This window comes from Aptenodytes patagonicus, chromosome 21, assembly GCF_965638725.1.
Source record: "Aptenodytes patagonicus chromosome 21, bAptPat1.pri.cur, whole genome shotgun sequence".
NCBI lineage: Eukaryota > Metazoa > Chordata > Aves > Sphenisciformes > Spheniscidae > Aptenodytes > Aptenodytes patagonicus.
The window spans coordinates 4,549,026-4,566,610 of NC_134969.1; the positions used below are offsets into that span (position 1 = coordinate 4,549,026).

At 47.1% G+C, this 17,585-nt stretch overlaps 1 protein-coding gene across 1 annotated transcript in view; it reads left to right on the forward strand.

Moving 5' to 3' along the window:
* Positions 1–16,405, forward strand: part of ARID1A (AT-rich interaction domain 1A) — a 61,653-nt gene extending 45,248 nt beyond the window's left edge. Inside the window, exons 9-20 of the mRNA XM_076357652.1 lie at positions 659–804; positions 891–1,000; positions 3,483–3,692; positions 4,251–4,458; positions 8,302–8,434; positions 8,806–8,978; positions 9,151–9,301; positions 9,460–9,591; positions 9,702–9,798; positions 11,297–12,170; positions 12,472–12,602; positions 13,450–16,405. Of these exons, the coding sequence (XP_076213767.1) occupies positions 659–804; positions 891–1,000; positions 3,483–3,692; positions 4,251–4,458; positions 8,302–8,434; positions 8,806–8,978; positions 9,151–9,301; positions 9,460–9,591; positions 9,702–9,798; positions 11,297–12,170; positions 12,472–12,602; positions 13,450–15,174 (4,090 nt within the window). The 3' untranslated portion in view covers positions 15,175–16,405. The remainder of the gene's footprint in view (positions 1–658; positions 805–890; positions 1,001–3,482; positions 3,693–4,250; positions 4,459–8,301; positions 8,435–8,805; positions 8,979–9,150; positions 9,302–9,459; positions 9,592–9,701; positions 9,799–11,296; positions 12,171–12,471; positions 12,603–13,449) is intronic.
* Positions 16,406–17,585: the final 1,180 nt, after the last annotated feature.

Here is a 17,585-nt window from a genome sequence, read left to right on the forward strand (position 1 = left end):
TGTCTGACTGGGCATTGTGCTCTTTATCCTGACTTAAGGGCTGCTTCTGCAATCTACTGTCTGATGTTACCTATGACTGCCAAGAGGTCAAGGTCCCAAATGCCAGTAAAGGCATTAAAGCCTGTCCCTTTGAGTAACAAGTTTGAGCGACAGTTGTGTATGAGGTTTTCTGATACATGTAAAATAATGTAGCTTCTATGGGTAACAAAAAGGAAAGAAATAAAGAAAAATTGTTAAATGTGGCTGGAGCACTACACTATTCATCTATACAAATAACGTATTCTCACTTAAATGCACAGGGCTGCAGTGTTTGCAGATCTGTTCTTCCCTGTAAAGGCAACTTAACAGCTGAAATGAAGTTCAGTTTGGGGATGTAGTAGAACAAGGTTAAGAGTGAAAATGTTCAGAACTGAAGTCCCTCTTTCAAAACGGTTTGCATCCCCTTTTCTTTTGAGAATGAGGCTTAGGCTCTAGGGTAGCTACGCTTTAAACGAGCACCTGATCTTTGGTCTTTTGCTGGAAAAGTGAGCTGGAGAAAGTCACTTCTCCGCTTCCTTTATAGGGGAGGTTTCTTTTAGCAAATCTGCTTCCTTAGAAGACAAGATCTTCATGCTTAGTATTTGGAGTAAGCGTCTGTTTTCTTCCTTGCCTTCTCTAGGCCTCCTGGTTATCCCAACATGAATCAAGGGGGAATGATGGGCACTGGGCCTCCTTACGGACAGGGAATTAACAGTATGGCTGGCATGATAAACCCCCAGGGCCCCCCCTATCCGATGGGTGGGAATATGGCTAACAACTCTGCAGGTAAGCCAGTGCTGACTGTTAGGCATTTCATTGATTTCATTGTACTGGATTGAAAATGAGTGTTAAAGATTCTTTTAACTTCCTAGGGATGGCGGCAAGCCCTGAAATGATGGGTCTTGGGGAAGTCAAATTAACACCTGCAACTAAAATGAACAATAAGGCAGATGGGACGCCAAAAGCAGAATCCAAGTCAAAGGTAAAATGTTTGGGGTTTTGTTTTTAATGAGTCCCATCCTCTTTGGCATCCAGGGAAGTAAAACCGTTGCATGTTAACTGGGATTGAACAGTGCATCTATCTAGTAGTGACTGTGGTTCCTGGGAGAAACCTAATTTGATTCGTCCTCCTTACCCTGAACGGACTTCTCATTAGCGTGGTTGTCCTTGTAGTATGTGATCTGACTGCTACTTGTGACCATGGTTCTAACTCAAGAGGGTGGTGAGTGAGTGGGATATCCTCTTTTGGGATGTGTTATGTTTTGGAGCGTAATTAGAGAAATAAGTGTCTTGAAACATGTGTGTGTGTGTCTTAGAGTAGGCTGTGGCTATATTTGCAATAAACCACTGAATACCCACATATGTTAATAACGGTATTCTTGAGGAACCTGAACTCTGCCATCCCCTGCAGAGACCCGCTAGCCTTCAGTAAGGCCAGGAAAGGGACTTTTTTGTCAGAATTCACATGTCCTCCCCTGTTTATGACTCATGAGTTCAAGCCTCTATCTAGAATTTCTAACAGATGCCTGGCACACCTTATTTATATGTTCTCATTTCAACTGTGGGCTAGTCTTGCCTTTAACTGGGGAGGAGGTACCTGAACAGATGCACCTTTTTGGGTCGGCTTTATCCAAGTCCCCAGATCCTATGAATAGCTAATTAGACTGTTGCTTGAATCAGAAGTGTAAAGGTAAAGACCGTGTAGTTGAAGTGCTTAGTGTAAGGAGACTGAACATGAATTACGCTTGGTGTGTCCAGCCCAAAGGGCTGTGCTTGAACTGTGCCAGTGGTTCCAAGAGGTTCTTTAGGATTTATCAGGAAAATTCAAACAATTGAGGATTTTACTTCTGGGATTCATAAACTGTTCAGAAATGAAGGGGAGCATTTCCCAGTGCTTGGGGAGTAATCACTTTCTCTTGCAAAACAATTTAGTATTGGGAATTATCACCTGCCACAGTGAAACTGCCAAAAGAAGTGTAAATAAACCTGAGGTTTTTTTCTGGTGTAGGCTTGGAGCTAGTCAGTTATCACCTCTCAGCTGGGAGGTGGTACACTAAAGCGTTACAGTTGTTTCACAGACAAACCTCTTACTAATCCTGTATTAAAGCCAGAAGAGGGAGGCAGACAAGTTCTTCAGGGAGTGTTTTTCTTTGCATTACTGCTACCAGTTTCAAAAGAACCACCAAAGTGCAGTTTCTGAGCCCATAGTCTCCTCTCTTGCTACTTGAGGGAAAATAAATGCTCTGCAAGTTTGATACCTGTACCACCAGCAGCCTGCAAGAAGATTCAGAAGATCTTTCACTTCTGCTCATGTGTTTTGGTATTTGCCTTTCTATTTGTGACAAACAAGGACTTGAATGCTCTTGGGCTAGGAGATGCCAGAAGCTACAAATAAGGGTTGTTCTGTCCTCCTGACCTGCGCTGTTCAAGGATTATCTCATGTGCTAATGAATACACTCAGTCTTGGGTTTAGGGGTTCATCTAGAACATCATCAGATTTGAAGTGCACTTCTACTTTGGAAGTTCATTTTTAAGTAAGCATTTGGAATGCCAGAACCATTTCTGCCTTTACTCCAAGTGTGTGTGATCCAGGGGGAGAAAGACAAAATAACATGCTCATGCACTACATCAAAAGACTTGGGGGAAGCAAGGCAAGATGCAGGACCACAGGTTTTACCTCTAAATAGACACTCAGACAATTCAGTGAATCAGATGTGTAGGAACTAGCGCGTGATACTCATGCTTCATAGCTGTAAACTTGTATTCCAAATTCCTGTGATACCTTTCTGTATCAGTCTTCCTGGATCCTCATATGCCAGCGATAGCAAACCAATACGGGAGCTTACGTCATATCTGGGTAGCAGGAGATTTCTGCACTTCTGTCAGTGCATAGGCGAGGGAAGAGAGATGGTCTTTGTGGGGGACCCCTCACACACATCGGTCAAACAGGTGCCTCTAATCTTTATTTTTCTTTGAGGCGTGCTTATTGTTATTCCTTTGCAGTGTTTAGTGTCAGTTTAACCTGGCAATCTCACACTTGGGTGAGAGAAGAGGCTAACTGGAGGGCAGTATTCACCATGGCAGTCATGGGGAATCTCATTTGCATTTGAACTAGATGTTTTCTCGTATATTTAGCAAACGAGCCCAGAAAGGATCTCTCAGAGAGATGGCTCTCTGCAAAGTCTCCTTGAGGTTTGTTTGGTTTCTGTAGCATTCCTGAAACCTTTCACTTTTTTAAAATACATATTGTGTGAATTCCCTGAGTAGTGGCTGGTTTTATGATACCTTTGTCGAATAATATTTGCCTGATGTTGATCTGAGACAAGTGTAGGTCTAATATAAAGCTGTTCTCAGTATAACAGCAGAACTTTGAACTTTTACCTGACTGCTTTTTTGAAACCATCTCGGATGTGAACTAGCTGCTTTTGTGCCACTCAGTCCTGATCTCTCTTTCCTTCTCCTAGAAGTCCAGTTCCTCTACGACAACCAACGAGAAGATCACCAAGCTCTATGAGCTGGGTGGTGAGCCTGAGAGGAAGATCTGGGTAGATCGTTACCTGGCCTTTACTGAAGAGAAGGCCATGGGCATGACAAATCTCCCAGCAGTAGGCAGGAAACCCTTGGACCTTTACCGGCTCTACATCTCAGTGAAGGAGATTGGAGGATTGACTCAGGTGAGTGTCCAGCAGCCAGTGTGGTGACTGAGTGTTTGTATTCAGAGCTGCCCACTGTCTGGCATTCGCAAGTCAATAGGCAACACAATTCAAAGTTAGATTTGTAGCTAGACGTAAGCCATGACTTTCTATTTAGCTGTGTTTCTTTTCCTTATTTTTTTAAATAATGCTTATAAAACCCAGCATCCTTTAAGTGAGCCAAACGTCTGCTCTCCCATTGTCTGGTTGAGAACAGTCTGTGGTGCGATTCAGTTCAAGTGCTTTTTTTCCCCTGCTTTGTCCAGTGCAAAGCTTGGTGACGCTATCTTTGTCTTTGCATCTGGCTGTCAACTGACCTCATGGCTAATTTGATTTGCAATCTGTGCCTGTTCGAAAAGTTTTCTCTAGGTGAGGAAGAGAGTTTACTAGTTTTTGGTTTTGAACACAACTGTATCTGCTCTGCTTAGCCCTTATTGCATCCTTTGTTTTAGCTGGGAAGTGTTGATTTCTTCCCAGAAAATTTCTTGGAGGAGAAGTAGCTGGGATTTTGAGTTTAGAGCCTCTTGTTTGGTTGTGCAGGTCAACAAAAACAAGAAATGGCGCGAGTTAGCCACAAATCTCAATGTGGGCACGTCCAGCAGTGCAGCTAGTTCTTTGAAGAAGCAGTACATCCAGTGTCTCTATGCCTTTGAGTGCAAGATTGAGCGAGGTGAAGACCCCCCTCCAGATATCTTTGCAGCTGCCGATTCAAAGAAGTCTCAGACTAAGATACAGCCTCCATCTCCAGGTGAGTTTAGACACTGGTTTAAGGTGTGCAATGAATGTTTGAACCAGAGGATCTCTGGCACTGTACACCCGACTCCACGTGCTGTGGGCCAGACCGACTCCAAACTTCACAAAGCCCTCATGTCTGTTTCTAATTAGATGTTTTCTGGTTGTGTAGATTAAATACTTTTGTAATGTGGGAGCGAATGATACTGGGAATAAGTCAAGCTTCTTGGGATAGTTCAGTTTTTGTGTGTCCCACCTCTGTACTAAGTTTAAGAAAAGGGAAAACATAAAAATATATGCATACATACATACACGCACCTCCGTGCTTACCAGTACATCACTGCCTTATGAGAATCTGGTGGAGAGAGGAGTCTGGAGTTAATCCCTTCAAGGTGATCTCTGCATATTCTAACAGCAGCCCTTGTTGTTACTGCTTGGCTTTGGGAACTTGCTAGAAAAGTTGTGCTTGTTTTGACTATGCAAGCGCTACCTTCTGGGAGTAAATGCTTGACGTGGGTGTGCACTCGTCTTCCTCATGAATTACTTCTTTCTGTCTTCAGCAGAAGACAGTGAGGACTTTCTGAGGCTTTGTGCCTAGAGCGCTTTATAAGCCTCTTACAAGTTGGATGCTCTAGAATTCAAGCCCTTTAAAATGAACTTCTGCTGTTGTTTCAAATTTGATGGGGTGCTCCAGTTTCTGAATATTTAAGCATAGTGTTCAATTCAGAAAAAAAAAAGGGGGGTGTGTGTGTGTGTGTGTGTGAAAATGTCCAGGCTAGCAGTGCATGCTGTACTCTTTAGTCTTCGGAAAGTCTGATCGTTTCTGTCTCATTTGCATTGAGTTTATTGCTTGAATTGCTGCTGAACTTGCCAACCCTTTAAGCTTCAGTTTTCCAGTTTGTCTTATAAGTAAAAGCTTCAGATGCTTTTTCTGGTCAGGAGCCTGTTCATGTAGGTGAAATAAAAACTTTGTCTGCCTTGAAGTTCCTGTAATGTTTGCAAAAAAATGCCTTTCTGGTTCTGAAACCTGGCATCATCTTTGTCTAGCTTCTGAGGAGTGGAATAATGAACCCTTTTTTGATTGTACTGCAGTTGTGTTTCAGCCCTGCTAAGCCCTTGATCGACAGTGTGCTTGTCCGAATATTCTGTTGGCAACTACATTTATCTATCCTCTCAGTTACAGAGTGGTGTTTTTTTAAAGAACTAAATTATGTCTGTTCACTAGTCAGGAAACCTGTCCCAGTGTAGCTTCAACCTTGGTGTATTCTGCAAGATAAAGCAACTTTTGTATCACTAGACTAAACTTCTGTCTAAAGTGGTGTCTGAGTTCTGCTTAAACTAGACCACAAATCCATCCCCACTTTCTTTCCAAAACCTCTTTCTTGCCCCCCTGAGATACAAGGCAGTGGAACAAAGATGTTAAGGGCGTTTGGAGTTTATTTGGAGAGGGCTGAGACTTTTAGGAAGCCACTTAAAACTTCTTGTAGCACTAGGTGCCTGTCAGAACAGATTAGATGGTGCATCAATTTTTATTTTGTTTTAGCTAATATGGTGGCATGTGAAGGTCATGAGTCTGCCTCCTGGGCTGCGGTACAGGTGATCTCGTGCTTCAGCACATCAGCAGGAGGAATTTGCAGGGCTGCTATCCCAAACTCTGTACGTTTGTGCAGCTCTGTTGACTTAGTCCACAGGTTTGATTCCTGCTATGAGAGAACTGTGCGGTATTTCCTATTTAAACTGTTCTCTCCATTTGTCTTACTCCAGACTCCTGCAACTAGGAATATGCAGAGGCAGCACTGAAGCATGGTTGGTTGCTCTGATCCTTTAAGCTGTATCACTCAGCATGTTCATGCTCCTCTTTCCTTTTCCTCCTCTCTCTCGCTCCCCTGGATCGGCAGGAACTGAGGATGTAGGACACAACACAAATTGCTTTCTCAACCTCAGCTCCAGACTTAAGAGTCTTAGAGGAGCGTTGAGTCCCAGTGGGCACTACTGTTCCAGGGCGTTGCTGAGGCCCCGCTGAAGCAGCGTCCCCCAGACTTGCACACGCACAGAGGCCTGTCTCCCAGCAAATCACCCTTATTGGGGAATAACTTCCCTGTTTGAAAGCCAAGTGGACAACAGTGGGGCATTTTGAATTCCCATCAGTTGGATGAAGGGCTCTGTTATCCCACACAGACACATGTGCTTTGCTCTCCTTGCAGGCTTTGTGACCTGTTGGCATTGGCTTGCACTTCATTTCAGCCTGTTCTGTCAAATGAACTTCTGCATAACTTTGTGAATGATGAGGATCACAGTGCGAGATTCTCCATTAACCGCTTTTTGAGGCTGCAGAGCGTCTAAAGGGCTTGCAGGACAGTCATCTAGGTAGAGCTCTTGGTGCTGGAGCTGTTTTCCATGCAGTGTGTGTTCATAACCCTCAAAACCCAAGTGTTTACAGAAAGGCCTTGGCTGGAGTGGACCGGGTACTGCCTCATGGGTACTCGGCGCAGGTTTCCTGCAAACCTTCTTGGGTTCCTGCTTGCAAACTGCAGCGTGTCCCTGGGGAGGCGTAATCAGTCTGCCGTTGGGTTTTAATTCCCAGAGCATGGAACTGGCCTGGCTCCAACTGTGTGTAAATTTGTGAGTGGGAGGGACGGCAGGGGGTGGGGACAAACACCAAATGGCAGCGACGCAGGGAATGTCTCGGGGCCTCTTCCTGCCGATGCCAGCATTACAAACAGAGACAAGCGGTGAATTCCTGGGGGAAGTGAGTGGAGCTGAACCGCTGCTGACGAGGGAAGAACGGCGGGGAGGGCCCATGAATGAAACTCCCTGCTGAGCTTGCCTCTGCCCTTCCTTCTCCCGAGACCTCCCCAGGCTGGGAGGGAGTCACGGAGAAGAGGACAGGGTGCCAGGAAGGTGGGGTGTAAACAAACATGCCCTGGACGTGACCTCGGAGGATTTTAATGAATAGCTGAAATGACTCATCAAGCAGCAGGGCTGAAGCTGAGGGATATCTGGTGCTGGGGATGGTAACTAATGGAAACATTAATTAAGAGTTCAGCTCTTGCCAGCTGCGAGGAGCATATGAACCTGAGAGCTGACACTGTCACAGCGATCCAGGGGCAGAGGAGAGCTCCTAGAGCTGATGGCACAGCTGGATTACACATGACGGCCTGGGATTTTTGATGAAAGCTTACTGTAGCGTAAAGCAACCTGTACAGAGCCAAGGAACTTGCTGGACGGGTTTTGTCTTTCAGTGAAAGATCCGGCATCTCCGGCATTCCCTGTTCCAGGAATCCTTGGGAGTGGTGCTTGAATTAACCTGCATGAATTAACCCCTGTTGAAGGGCAGAGGAGCCTTGTTCAGAGTTACTTGGTGACTTCAGCTGGCATCTTGGAGTTTCCATCACTAGAAAGATTGTGAGACTTCAGGAGAGGGCTCAAACCCACCTTCTTTCTGGGTAGAAAGAGAATGTGAAGGTGATGAGTCAGCGGTTGTCACTTGGCAAGAAGCACCATATTCTGTGCTGCGTGGTGCACTGGAGAGCATCAACCTTTGAAGCTAGGTAGCCTGGGCAGCACGACACAGTGCTACAGTGGTGGCACAGTGTGTAAAAGGTTATGTGGTTAAGAATGAAGGCATGATGAAAACGAACATGTTCTCTCAGCTTTCCGTTACTGTACACAGTTCTTCTGGGAAGTCTGGCGCAGTATGTCCTTGAAGTGTTGAGCTCCTTGTATTTTTTTTGGCCATGTTTCACCTCTCTCTTTCTTAAAGGACTCTGCTCTCTGTTCTTGAGGCTGATGTTCTGGGCGTTTCTGGGTTGCACCTGTAGGGTACAAAGCTGCTCACACTACATTTCTGTTCTTGCAGCGGGTTCAGGCTCAATGCAGGGTCCTCAGACGCCTCAGTCCACCAGCAGCTCCATGGCAGAAGGAGGAGACTTGAAGCCACCAACTCCAGCGTCTACACCACACAGTCAGATGCCCCCTTTGCCAGGCATCAGGTATGAAACCTTTGCATCCTCTTCCACTATGCTGGATGCAAGCTGTGAACGTGAGGTCGCTTCTGGGTCAGTACTACAGATGGCTGGAGACTTGAGTATCTGTTTTGGTGGGGCTCCATGGCTTTGCTCCTTTGTTAATGGCTCACAGCAACATTGTTGACTCTGCATCTGTGTGTGAATAATCGTGACTTTTGGGACTGGGTCTGAGGATAGTATTGTAGAAGGGCAGTTCTTCATGCCTCTGTTGGAGGAGCATGACTGTGGTCTTTCTAGGGGATAGCAACACCTGAGAGGGAACATGGGGGGGAAAAGTATCCTGAGGAGCATCGTGGACCTTTGTAATCCTGTGTTTGTGGGTTTTTTTGAATCAGGAGTAACTCAGTGGGCCTTCAGGATGCCTTTGCAGATGGTAGTGATCCCACGTTCCAGAAGCGGAACTCCATGACTCCAAATCCAGGGTACCAGCCCAGCATGAATACCTCCGACATGATGGGTCGCATGTCTTACGAGCCAAATAAAGATCCTTACAGCAGTATGAGGAAAGGTGAGGAAGTCCTTCTGTGCTCCTCTCCCTTTTCTCCTTGAGTGCTAATACTTGTATCTGGTTGGAACGTGCTGTAGGAGACCTTCTGCTTGCCCTTCTTCCCCAGAAGACGGGACGTATCTTTCTAAGGCAGAGGTAGACATGTTTATCGGTCCTTCTTTCAATATTTCAGCTCCAGGAAGCGATCCCTTCATGTCCTCAGGGCAGGGTCCCAACAGTGGTATGGGTGACCCTTACAATCGTGCTGCAGGTCCAGGGATGGGTAACATGGCCATGGGACAGCGGCAACACTATTCCTACGGAGGTCCTTACGACAGAGTGAGGTGAGTACTTGAACCCGGTGAGATCCTGATGTGCTTGACTCATGTGAAATGGTTACTTTCTCTTCACTACTGTGACTTTTCTGATCATCTTTTTTCATTTGAGGAGCAAGGGTGAATTTAAGTGGATGTGTGGGGTTTCTGTGTTTGCTTCCATGTAGGACGGAGCCCGGAATGGGACCTGAGGGCAACTTAGCAACCGGAACTCCGCAGCCAAACATCATGCCTTCCACCCCTGAATCGGGGATGTACTCTCCCAGCCGCTACCCGCAGCAGCAGCAGCAGCAGCAAAGGTCTGTGCGGGGTGTTGCCACAAACAGCTCTTCCCAGTTAGAGAGCTCTGAGACTGTGAAAGTGAAGCATGCATCTGATCAGACAAGTAATGCATCTGTTTCTTCTCCAGACATGATTCCTATGGCAATCAATTCTCCACTCAAGGCACATCCTCGGGCAGCCCCTTCCCTAGCCAGCAAACTACCATGTATCAACAGCAACAGCAGGTAAGTTATCAGAAGGTTTCTGATTTGTTTGACTGAGAGACAGAAGAGTTTCATCTGTGAAATTTGTGAAAAGGGGAGGATGAAAACTCTTTGGGCTGTGTGTTTGCTTTATGAATGTGTAGAATTAAGTACCTTATACGGGAGGCTTACCCACCCCCTCCACCCCCAGTTTCCAAATAGTTTAAATAAGTTTTAATTAGTGTTTCCAGTTGTTGTGTTAGCAAAACAATGTTCTGAGAATGGAGGCTGTGTAGTGTGCAGACATGTGCGCTCTGGTCAGGCAGCAGGAGATCAGGAAGCTTTATTGGGCTTCTCTGCCCCTCTGGAATTTTCTGAATCCCATCACGTTTCTGTAATACTTTTGGTCCAAGTGATCAGATGAGTTTGTCTGGAGTAAGTCCTTGATCGCTCTGAGGAGCTGTTTCAGGTGGATCATTCTGCGTAACCCAGGGCTTTTTTTTTGTCTTTGCCTTACTGAGCCTGCAGACAAAGGCTTCAGACCTGCCTCCAGTCCTCCACTGCCCCACTGCCTCCTGCTCGTTGTTCCCAAAAACATCAGGTTTGTTTCAGGACAGAGTTTGAATGAACATACATCTCCTTCCATAATCCTTATATATGACTTGCTCTTTGTATCAGTGCCAAGGCCCATAATGTTTTCCTGATAATTTTGAGTCCTCTGGTTTAGGAGAGTATAGAGAGGGCACTCGCTGAGCTGTGCTAAGAATAATTCCAACTGCTCTGCAGTTTGGCTCTGCAACCAGAGCCACGGGGCTCTGAGCCAAGAGTTCGAGTTACTCTGGTACTTGTCATCTTTGAAGCCCTAGAGCTCCATCTGAAGCCAGTCATGACCGTGGAGCTTCTGAGTAGACTGTATAGCAGCTGGAGCGTAGACCCTTGGAGGCAAGAGAGATCTTGGATTTTAATTTTGTCTCGGCAATTGACTGTTTTCTCTGTTTGCACTTAAAAGAAGTAGCGGGGGGAACAGTTCTTGCTCCTTTCAGTGATGTGTTTTGAAATCTACAGGAAAGGAAGAAGCAGGAAGTACAACAGTTTTTAATGCATCTTGTTTAATGCTTCAGCAGAAACCTCTGTTTCCTGGGAAATAGAAGAGAAATAGGGTCTGATAAAATTCCTGGATGTGAAGGGAAACAAGTACCTGTGCACAGTTTGGTTTGTGGTGAATGTATAGTAGAGCTGAGTTTTTTCTGCAGGAAAGTCCTTTCTGTGGGCAGATTTCTTCCCCCAAGGCATGCTTGTAGAATCCACAAGGAAACTACCCAGCCAGCCGCAAGGAATTGGTCTTGGCTTGTGAAATTGAAAGACTGATCCAGCTTCGCGCTGGATATGGCTAACAACGAGACAAGTCTTGCTCTCTTACAGGCCATGCCATGCCATGGGGCATATCCTCTGGCTCCGAGTAGCTCTACCCACTGAGGTTTGGGTTGCTTGTTTCTAAGTAGATAATCTCATATGGTCGATGCCTTTATTTTCCCTGTAGAATTACAAGCGACCGATGGATGGCAGCTACGGCCCGCCTGCTAAGCGACACGAAGGGGAGATGTACAACGTACCATACAGCGCCGGGCAGGGGCAGACGCAGCAGCAGCTGCCTCCAGCACAGACCCAGCAACCGAGCCAGCAGCAAACTGCACAGCCGTCTCCACAGCAGGACTTGTATAACCAGTATGGGAGTACATACCCTGCTGCTGACCGCCGATCTGCCGGAGGGCCGCAGAACCAGTTCCCATTCCAATTTGGCAGAGACAGGGTCTCGGCTCCCCCAGGCTCCAATGCTCAGCAAAACATGCCTCCTCAGATGATGGGTGGTCCCATACAGTCTACTCCAGAGGGCCCGCAGCAAGGCGCCATGTGGCAAGGGCGCAACGAAATAGGGTACAGCTATCCGAATCGGCAGAGCACTGGCTCTGCGCCCCAGGGGCCTGCTTATCACGGAGTGACTCGAACAGATGAAATTCTGCATTCAGACCAGAGGGTCAACCATGAGGGACCATGGCCTTCCCACGGGAACCGGCAGCCTCCTTATGGTCCCTCTGCCCCCGTGCCCCCAATGACTAGGCCCCCCCAGTCTAACTACCAGACCCCCCCTAGCATGCAGAATCACATTCCTCAGGTATCCAGCCCAGCACCTCTGCCCAGACCTCTGGAGAATCGCACTTCTCCTAGTAAACCTCCATTCCTGCACTCGGGGATGAAAATTCAGAAGGCAGGACCGCCAGTCCCTGCCTCGCATATAACACCAGCAGCTGTACAGCCTCCCATGATCCGACGAGACATCACCTTCCCTCCGGGATCAGTAGAAGCTACGCAACCTGTGTTGAAGCAGAGGAGACGGCTGACAGCAAAAGATATTGGTAAGAGGAAACTCCTGCTTTTCTGCTTGTGCCTGTTGAGGGGATGGGTGCTGCCGTTACCCTTTGGTACAGTACTGCCGAGCGGAAGGGCTCTGCTGGCTTTGAAAGAATAATATTTTTGCAGGTTGGTTGTGTTTTCAGACATCGTTTTGGCATTGTCTGCGGAGAGATTGCTGGTACATACAGTCTGTACATCATCTTAAACAGGCTCTGCTCTTCACGGGTCCAAAAAGCAGTATCAAGTATCTCCTTTTTGTTTTTAAACTCCAGGAGCTGGAAGTATCATGTGTTTATGTTACAGGAACTCCTGAAGCCTGGAGAGTGATGATGTCTCTGAAGTCTGGGCTGCTAGCTGAAAGTACGTGGGCCTTAGATACCATAAACATCCTGCTCTATGATGACAACAGCATAATGACCTTCAACCTCAGCCAGGTGGGTGCAGATGCTCTCCGATGCAGGTCTTTGAAGTGCTAATTTTGTAGGGGTTTCTGTCAGTGAGACAGCAACAAGCAGCTCGTGCCCTTGTAGGGCCAGACTCCCAGACGTCCCTGTACCTGCGGAGCACACCGGGTCTGAAGAGAGCGTGGGGTCTGGGTAGCTGTGCACTGGTTACTCGGTGGCCCGTCTAATTTATACGCGTGTTGGTGTGCAAGCGCGTGTGTTCTCCTCTTCGGTGAGATGTATTGCCTCTGTAACAGAGGAGGTGAATAACGGTGGGGAGGCCATAATGGACTTTGCACTGAGTGTGCTATGAAAGGCTGGAGGCTGCTCGCATTTTTGGGTGTTGACGGCGTTCGTTCACCTCTGGCTCTGTCTTTCCCCTGGGACAGTACGCAGTGAGGCTGGGATGCCAATCCGGAGGGGCAGCCTTTCTCAGTCAGTTGCCATGTGCCTCTGTGGCCGTTGTAGAAACTGCTTGGCAATACTGTAAAGGCTGTTTTGCTTAGTGCTGCCCTTCACCTCCCTGTGTATTAACCAGAGGGGAGATAGAACCAAGAGCACGTGTGTGTGTGTGCACAGGTATGTGTGTCTGGAGGGGGGGCGGTTGGATACTGACAGTCAGTATCTGGTCTTGCCTTTGTTCCTTTCCTCAGAGGACGGAAAGCTCTCTTTTGCAAACAGTTTATTGCCAGCATGAAAAGAACCCATGAATTAACATCACTGCTTAAATTCTTAGACCTTTATGCCCTGCTTTCCCAGTAGCTCGTGTTGGCCTAAGTTGCTTTCTGATCACTGTTCCCTTCCTTCCTTCTCCTCCTGTTTTTCTCCTCCCTTGTAGCTGCCAGGCTTGCTGGAACTCTTGGTGGAGTATTTCCGGCGCTGCCTGATCGAGATCTTTGGAATCCTGAAGGAATACGAGGTGGGAGACCCAGGGCAAAGAACACTATTAGATCCTGAAAGGTTCTGCAAATCTTCAGCTTCCTCTCATGAAGAAGGGGAGGAGGAGGATGAACCACGGAGCCTGAACTGTGAGGAGGAAGAAGAGGATGAGGAAGAGGAGGAGGCTGCGTTTTCGAGCAAGGACAAAGCACCTCTAGAGAGCAGCGAGGAAAAACTAGTTAGTAAATTTGACAAGCTTCCAGTCAAGGTCGTGCAGAAAAACGACCCATTTGTGGTAGATTATTCAGACAAGCTGGGGCGAGTGCAGGAGTTCGAAAGCGGGCTGCTGCACTGGCGGATTGGCGGCGGAGATACCACCGAGCACATTCAGACCCACTTTGAGAGCAAGACGGAGCTACCTTTGACTCATAAACGAGCTTCCTGCAACTCTGTCTTGAGGAAACGTTCAGCAGCTGAGAGCAATCCGAGCACTAGGGAAGGAGAGACTCCTCCAACCGACAGCTCCTCGGAGAAGAGGATAACTGCCACCATGGACGACATGCTTTCGGCACGTCCGGGCTCCCTGGCAGGGGAGGAGGAAGAGGTCAAAGCTTTGGAAACGGCAAAGGAAAGCAGCAAGTTTCCCTTTGGCATTAGTCCAGCTCAGAGCCACAGAAATATAAAAATTCTGGAGGACGAACCTCACAGTAAAGACGAGACGCCCCTCTGCACCCTCCTAGACTGGCAGGACTCTCTGGCGAAGCGCTGCATCTGTGTCTCTAACATCATCAGGAGTTTATCGTTTGTGCCGGGCAATGACTTTGAAATGTCTAAACATCCCGGGCTGCTGCTGATTCTAGGGAAACTGATTCTCTTACACCACAAGCATCCAGAACGCAAACAGGCACCCCTGACCTATGAGAAAGAGGAGGAGCAGGACCAAGGGGTGAGCTGCAACAAGGTGGAGTGGTGGTGGGACTGCTTGGAGATGCTGCGTGAAAATACACTGGTCACGTTGGCCAACATTTCTGGCCAGCTGGACCTCTCCCCTTACCCGGAAAGCATCTGTTTGCCTATCCTGGATGGACTCCTCCACTGGGCAGTATGTCCGTCAGCAGAGGCCCAGGATCCCTTTCCAACACTGGGACCCAATGCGGTCCTCTCCCCTCAGAGACTGGTTTTGGAAACACTCAGCAAACTCAGCATCCAGGACAACAATGTGGATTTGATTCTTGCAACTCCCCCCTTCAGTCGCTTGGAGAAGCTGTACAGCACCATGGTGCGGTTCCTTAGTGACAGAAAGAACCCGGTGTGTCGAGAGATGGCTGTGGTACTACTGGCCAACTTGGCACAGGGGGACAGCCTGGCAGCAAGAGCGATTGCTGTGCAGAAGGGCAGCATTGGCAACTTGCTGGGCTTCTTGGAGGACAGCCTGGCCGCCACGCAGTTCCAGCAGAGCCAGGCCGGCTTGATGCACATGCAGAACCCACCCTTTGAGTCGACGAGCGTGGACATGATGCGCCGAGCTGCTCGGGCGCTGCTCGCCCTGGCCAAGGTGGACGAGAACCACTCGGAGTTCACGTTATACGAGTCGCGGCTGTTGGACATCTCCGTGTCGCCTTTGATGAACTCTTTGGTTTCACAAGTTATTTGTGATGTACTGTTTTTAATTGGCCAGTCATGACAGCTGTGGGATCCGAGACCCTGTGTGCGTGTGCGTGAGTGGAGAACTTAGAAACTGACTGTTGCCCTTTATTTATGCAAAACCACCTCAGAATCCACTGTCTGCCCTGCGCTGTCCTGCTTCTCCCTTGGGGAAAGATGTCCCCGTTCCCTCTCCCCTTCCCCTGCCCTTCAAATTTGTCCTGAATCCCTTATTAAAGGAGACAAAGTTCTGTCTACATAGAAGACTTTTTTTATTTTAACCAAAGTTACTGTCGTTTACAGTGAGTTTGGGGAAAACGACTTGCCGTGTTATCACATTGACAGGCACCACTTTCATAACTGTTTTTAATGGTAAACTCTGAAGGACAAAAGTGACTGCTGAACTCTGTGTGGTTTATCGTTGTACATTCACAATCTTGCAGGAACCAAGAAGTTACCAGTTGTGAACAGACCTTGTCCAAGGGAGGCCTGTGCAGTAGCGTGTAGAACTTCATGTACTGTACACCTTAAACTGTAAACATACTGTAATAATGTCTCACATGGAAGAAAAAAAAAAAAAAACGCTGGATCAGCAGCAAGCTGTAGTTTTTAAAAATGTTTTTAGTTAATGTTGAGGAGAAAAAAAGGCTTTTCCCCCAAAGTATCATGTGTGAACCTACAACACCCTGACCTCTTTCTCTCTTCCTCCTTGATTGTATGAATAACCCTGAGATCACCTCTTAGAACTGGTTTTAACCTTTAGCTGCAGCCTGAATGCTGCCACGTGTGTATATATATATGACGTTGTACATTGCACATACCCTAAGATTCCTTGCAGTTTTGTCCCCCTCTCCCTACCCCTTTATAGTATGACGAGTTAACGAGTTGATGACCTGCAAAAGCGAGACACAATTATTTAATCTCTTGCCAGACATCCCTCCCTGGAGGATGCTGTACAGGTCTCTGTGTATAAAGTCATTGCTGTCTCAGCAGCCAATCAACTTATAGTTTATTTTTCCTGTTTTTGTTTTCTTTCTAATCGAGGTGTGAAAAAGTTCTAGGTTCAGTTGAAGTTCCTGATGAAGAAACACAATTGAGATTTTTCAGTGATGAATTCTGCATATTTGTATTTCAGACGATGTAGCTAAAAACTTGATGTAAATTCCTCCCTTTTTTCCTTTTTTGGCTTAATGAATATCATTTATTCAGTATGAAATCTTTATACTATATGTTCCACGTGTTAAGAATAAATGTACATTAAATCTTGGTAAGATGTTTGTAAGGGTTTTTTTTATTAGCAGGACGGGGAGGTAACTTCGGTGCTGTCAGGTCTTGCAGACGTGATGTTGTAGGTCAGCTCCTCCTTGCCACGCAGCACAGAGACCTCGGAGGTCCCCGTGCGTTACAGCGGTGTCTGGGGATGACGAAGTCCCGCCGTGCTCTGGAGACCCTCGTGCCCTGGGGTCTGGCTTTGCTTTCTCCGTTTGGCTTGTTTCAGCGATGGAGTTTGGGCTTCGCGCTGCTTGGGCTCGGGTAGGAGTGGATTTGCAGTGTGAGGTGAAGCTACGGCAGAGAGACACGTAGCTCACGGGGTGAAAAAGGCTGTTGCTCGGAAGGGGGGCAGTTCCCTTCCAGCTCTGTAAAATGGAAAATTTTCATTCCCCTCGCATTTTTCGCATTTTCTTGGAACCGTGGTGTGGACTCTGACTTCCTTCAGAGGACGGGGTTTTCCAGCACACAGAGCTCTGATGGCCTTCAGCAAACGGCCAAAGTTCAGGCTCTTCATATGAAAATCCACGTTTTCATGGGTTAGTAAATGGGTATTTTATTTAGCCTGAAGTTTTATCCTCAACTGATAACAGAAGCAGGCCAGCTAGAGCTGCACCGAGCTCCTTTAAGCAAAAGAGCTAATGAAAGAAAAAGCAGCTTTTTTAAAGGCAAATGTATCTTCTGTTCAGGAAATCACCTCGTTTTATCCCCCTAGTCCTCTCCTAGGAAGTTCTCCGTTCCCAGAGCCCTCCCTTAACGGTATTCCTTAAACTTCAGATTTCTGGGAGAAATTGTGCCAGAATCAAACTGACTCTTTTCTGAAAAAGCCTGTTTATCAGCAGGAATTGCAGGAGCTCTTTGCCTGGCAGAAGGAGAGTCCTTAAAATGGATTTCTTGAGAGACCGGAATGGTGCTGGGCTTCCTTGGCTTTAAAAAATACTGAATGGAAACCGGGTTGTGAGATGAGAATTCTGCTGGACTTTGCTGTTCTGCGACAATGCTGTTGATTTAAAACCAACTTCTCTGGTAATTTAGTTCTGTATTCCAGGAGCTTTGTTTAATCTCATTAAATTAATGTAAAAATTTTACTACTTTTTCTGAACAGAAAGGACCTCAGCAGCAAGGTTGAAGAAAGGAACGTGAGCAGCTTTTGTACACCACCCGTGTTCATGTCACGGGGAA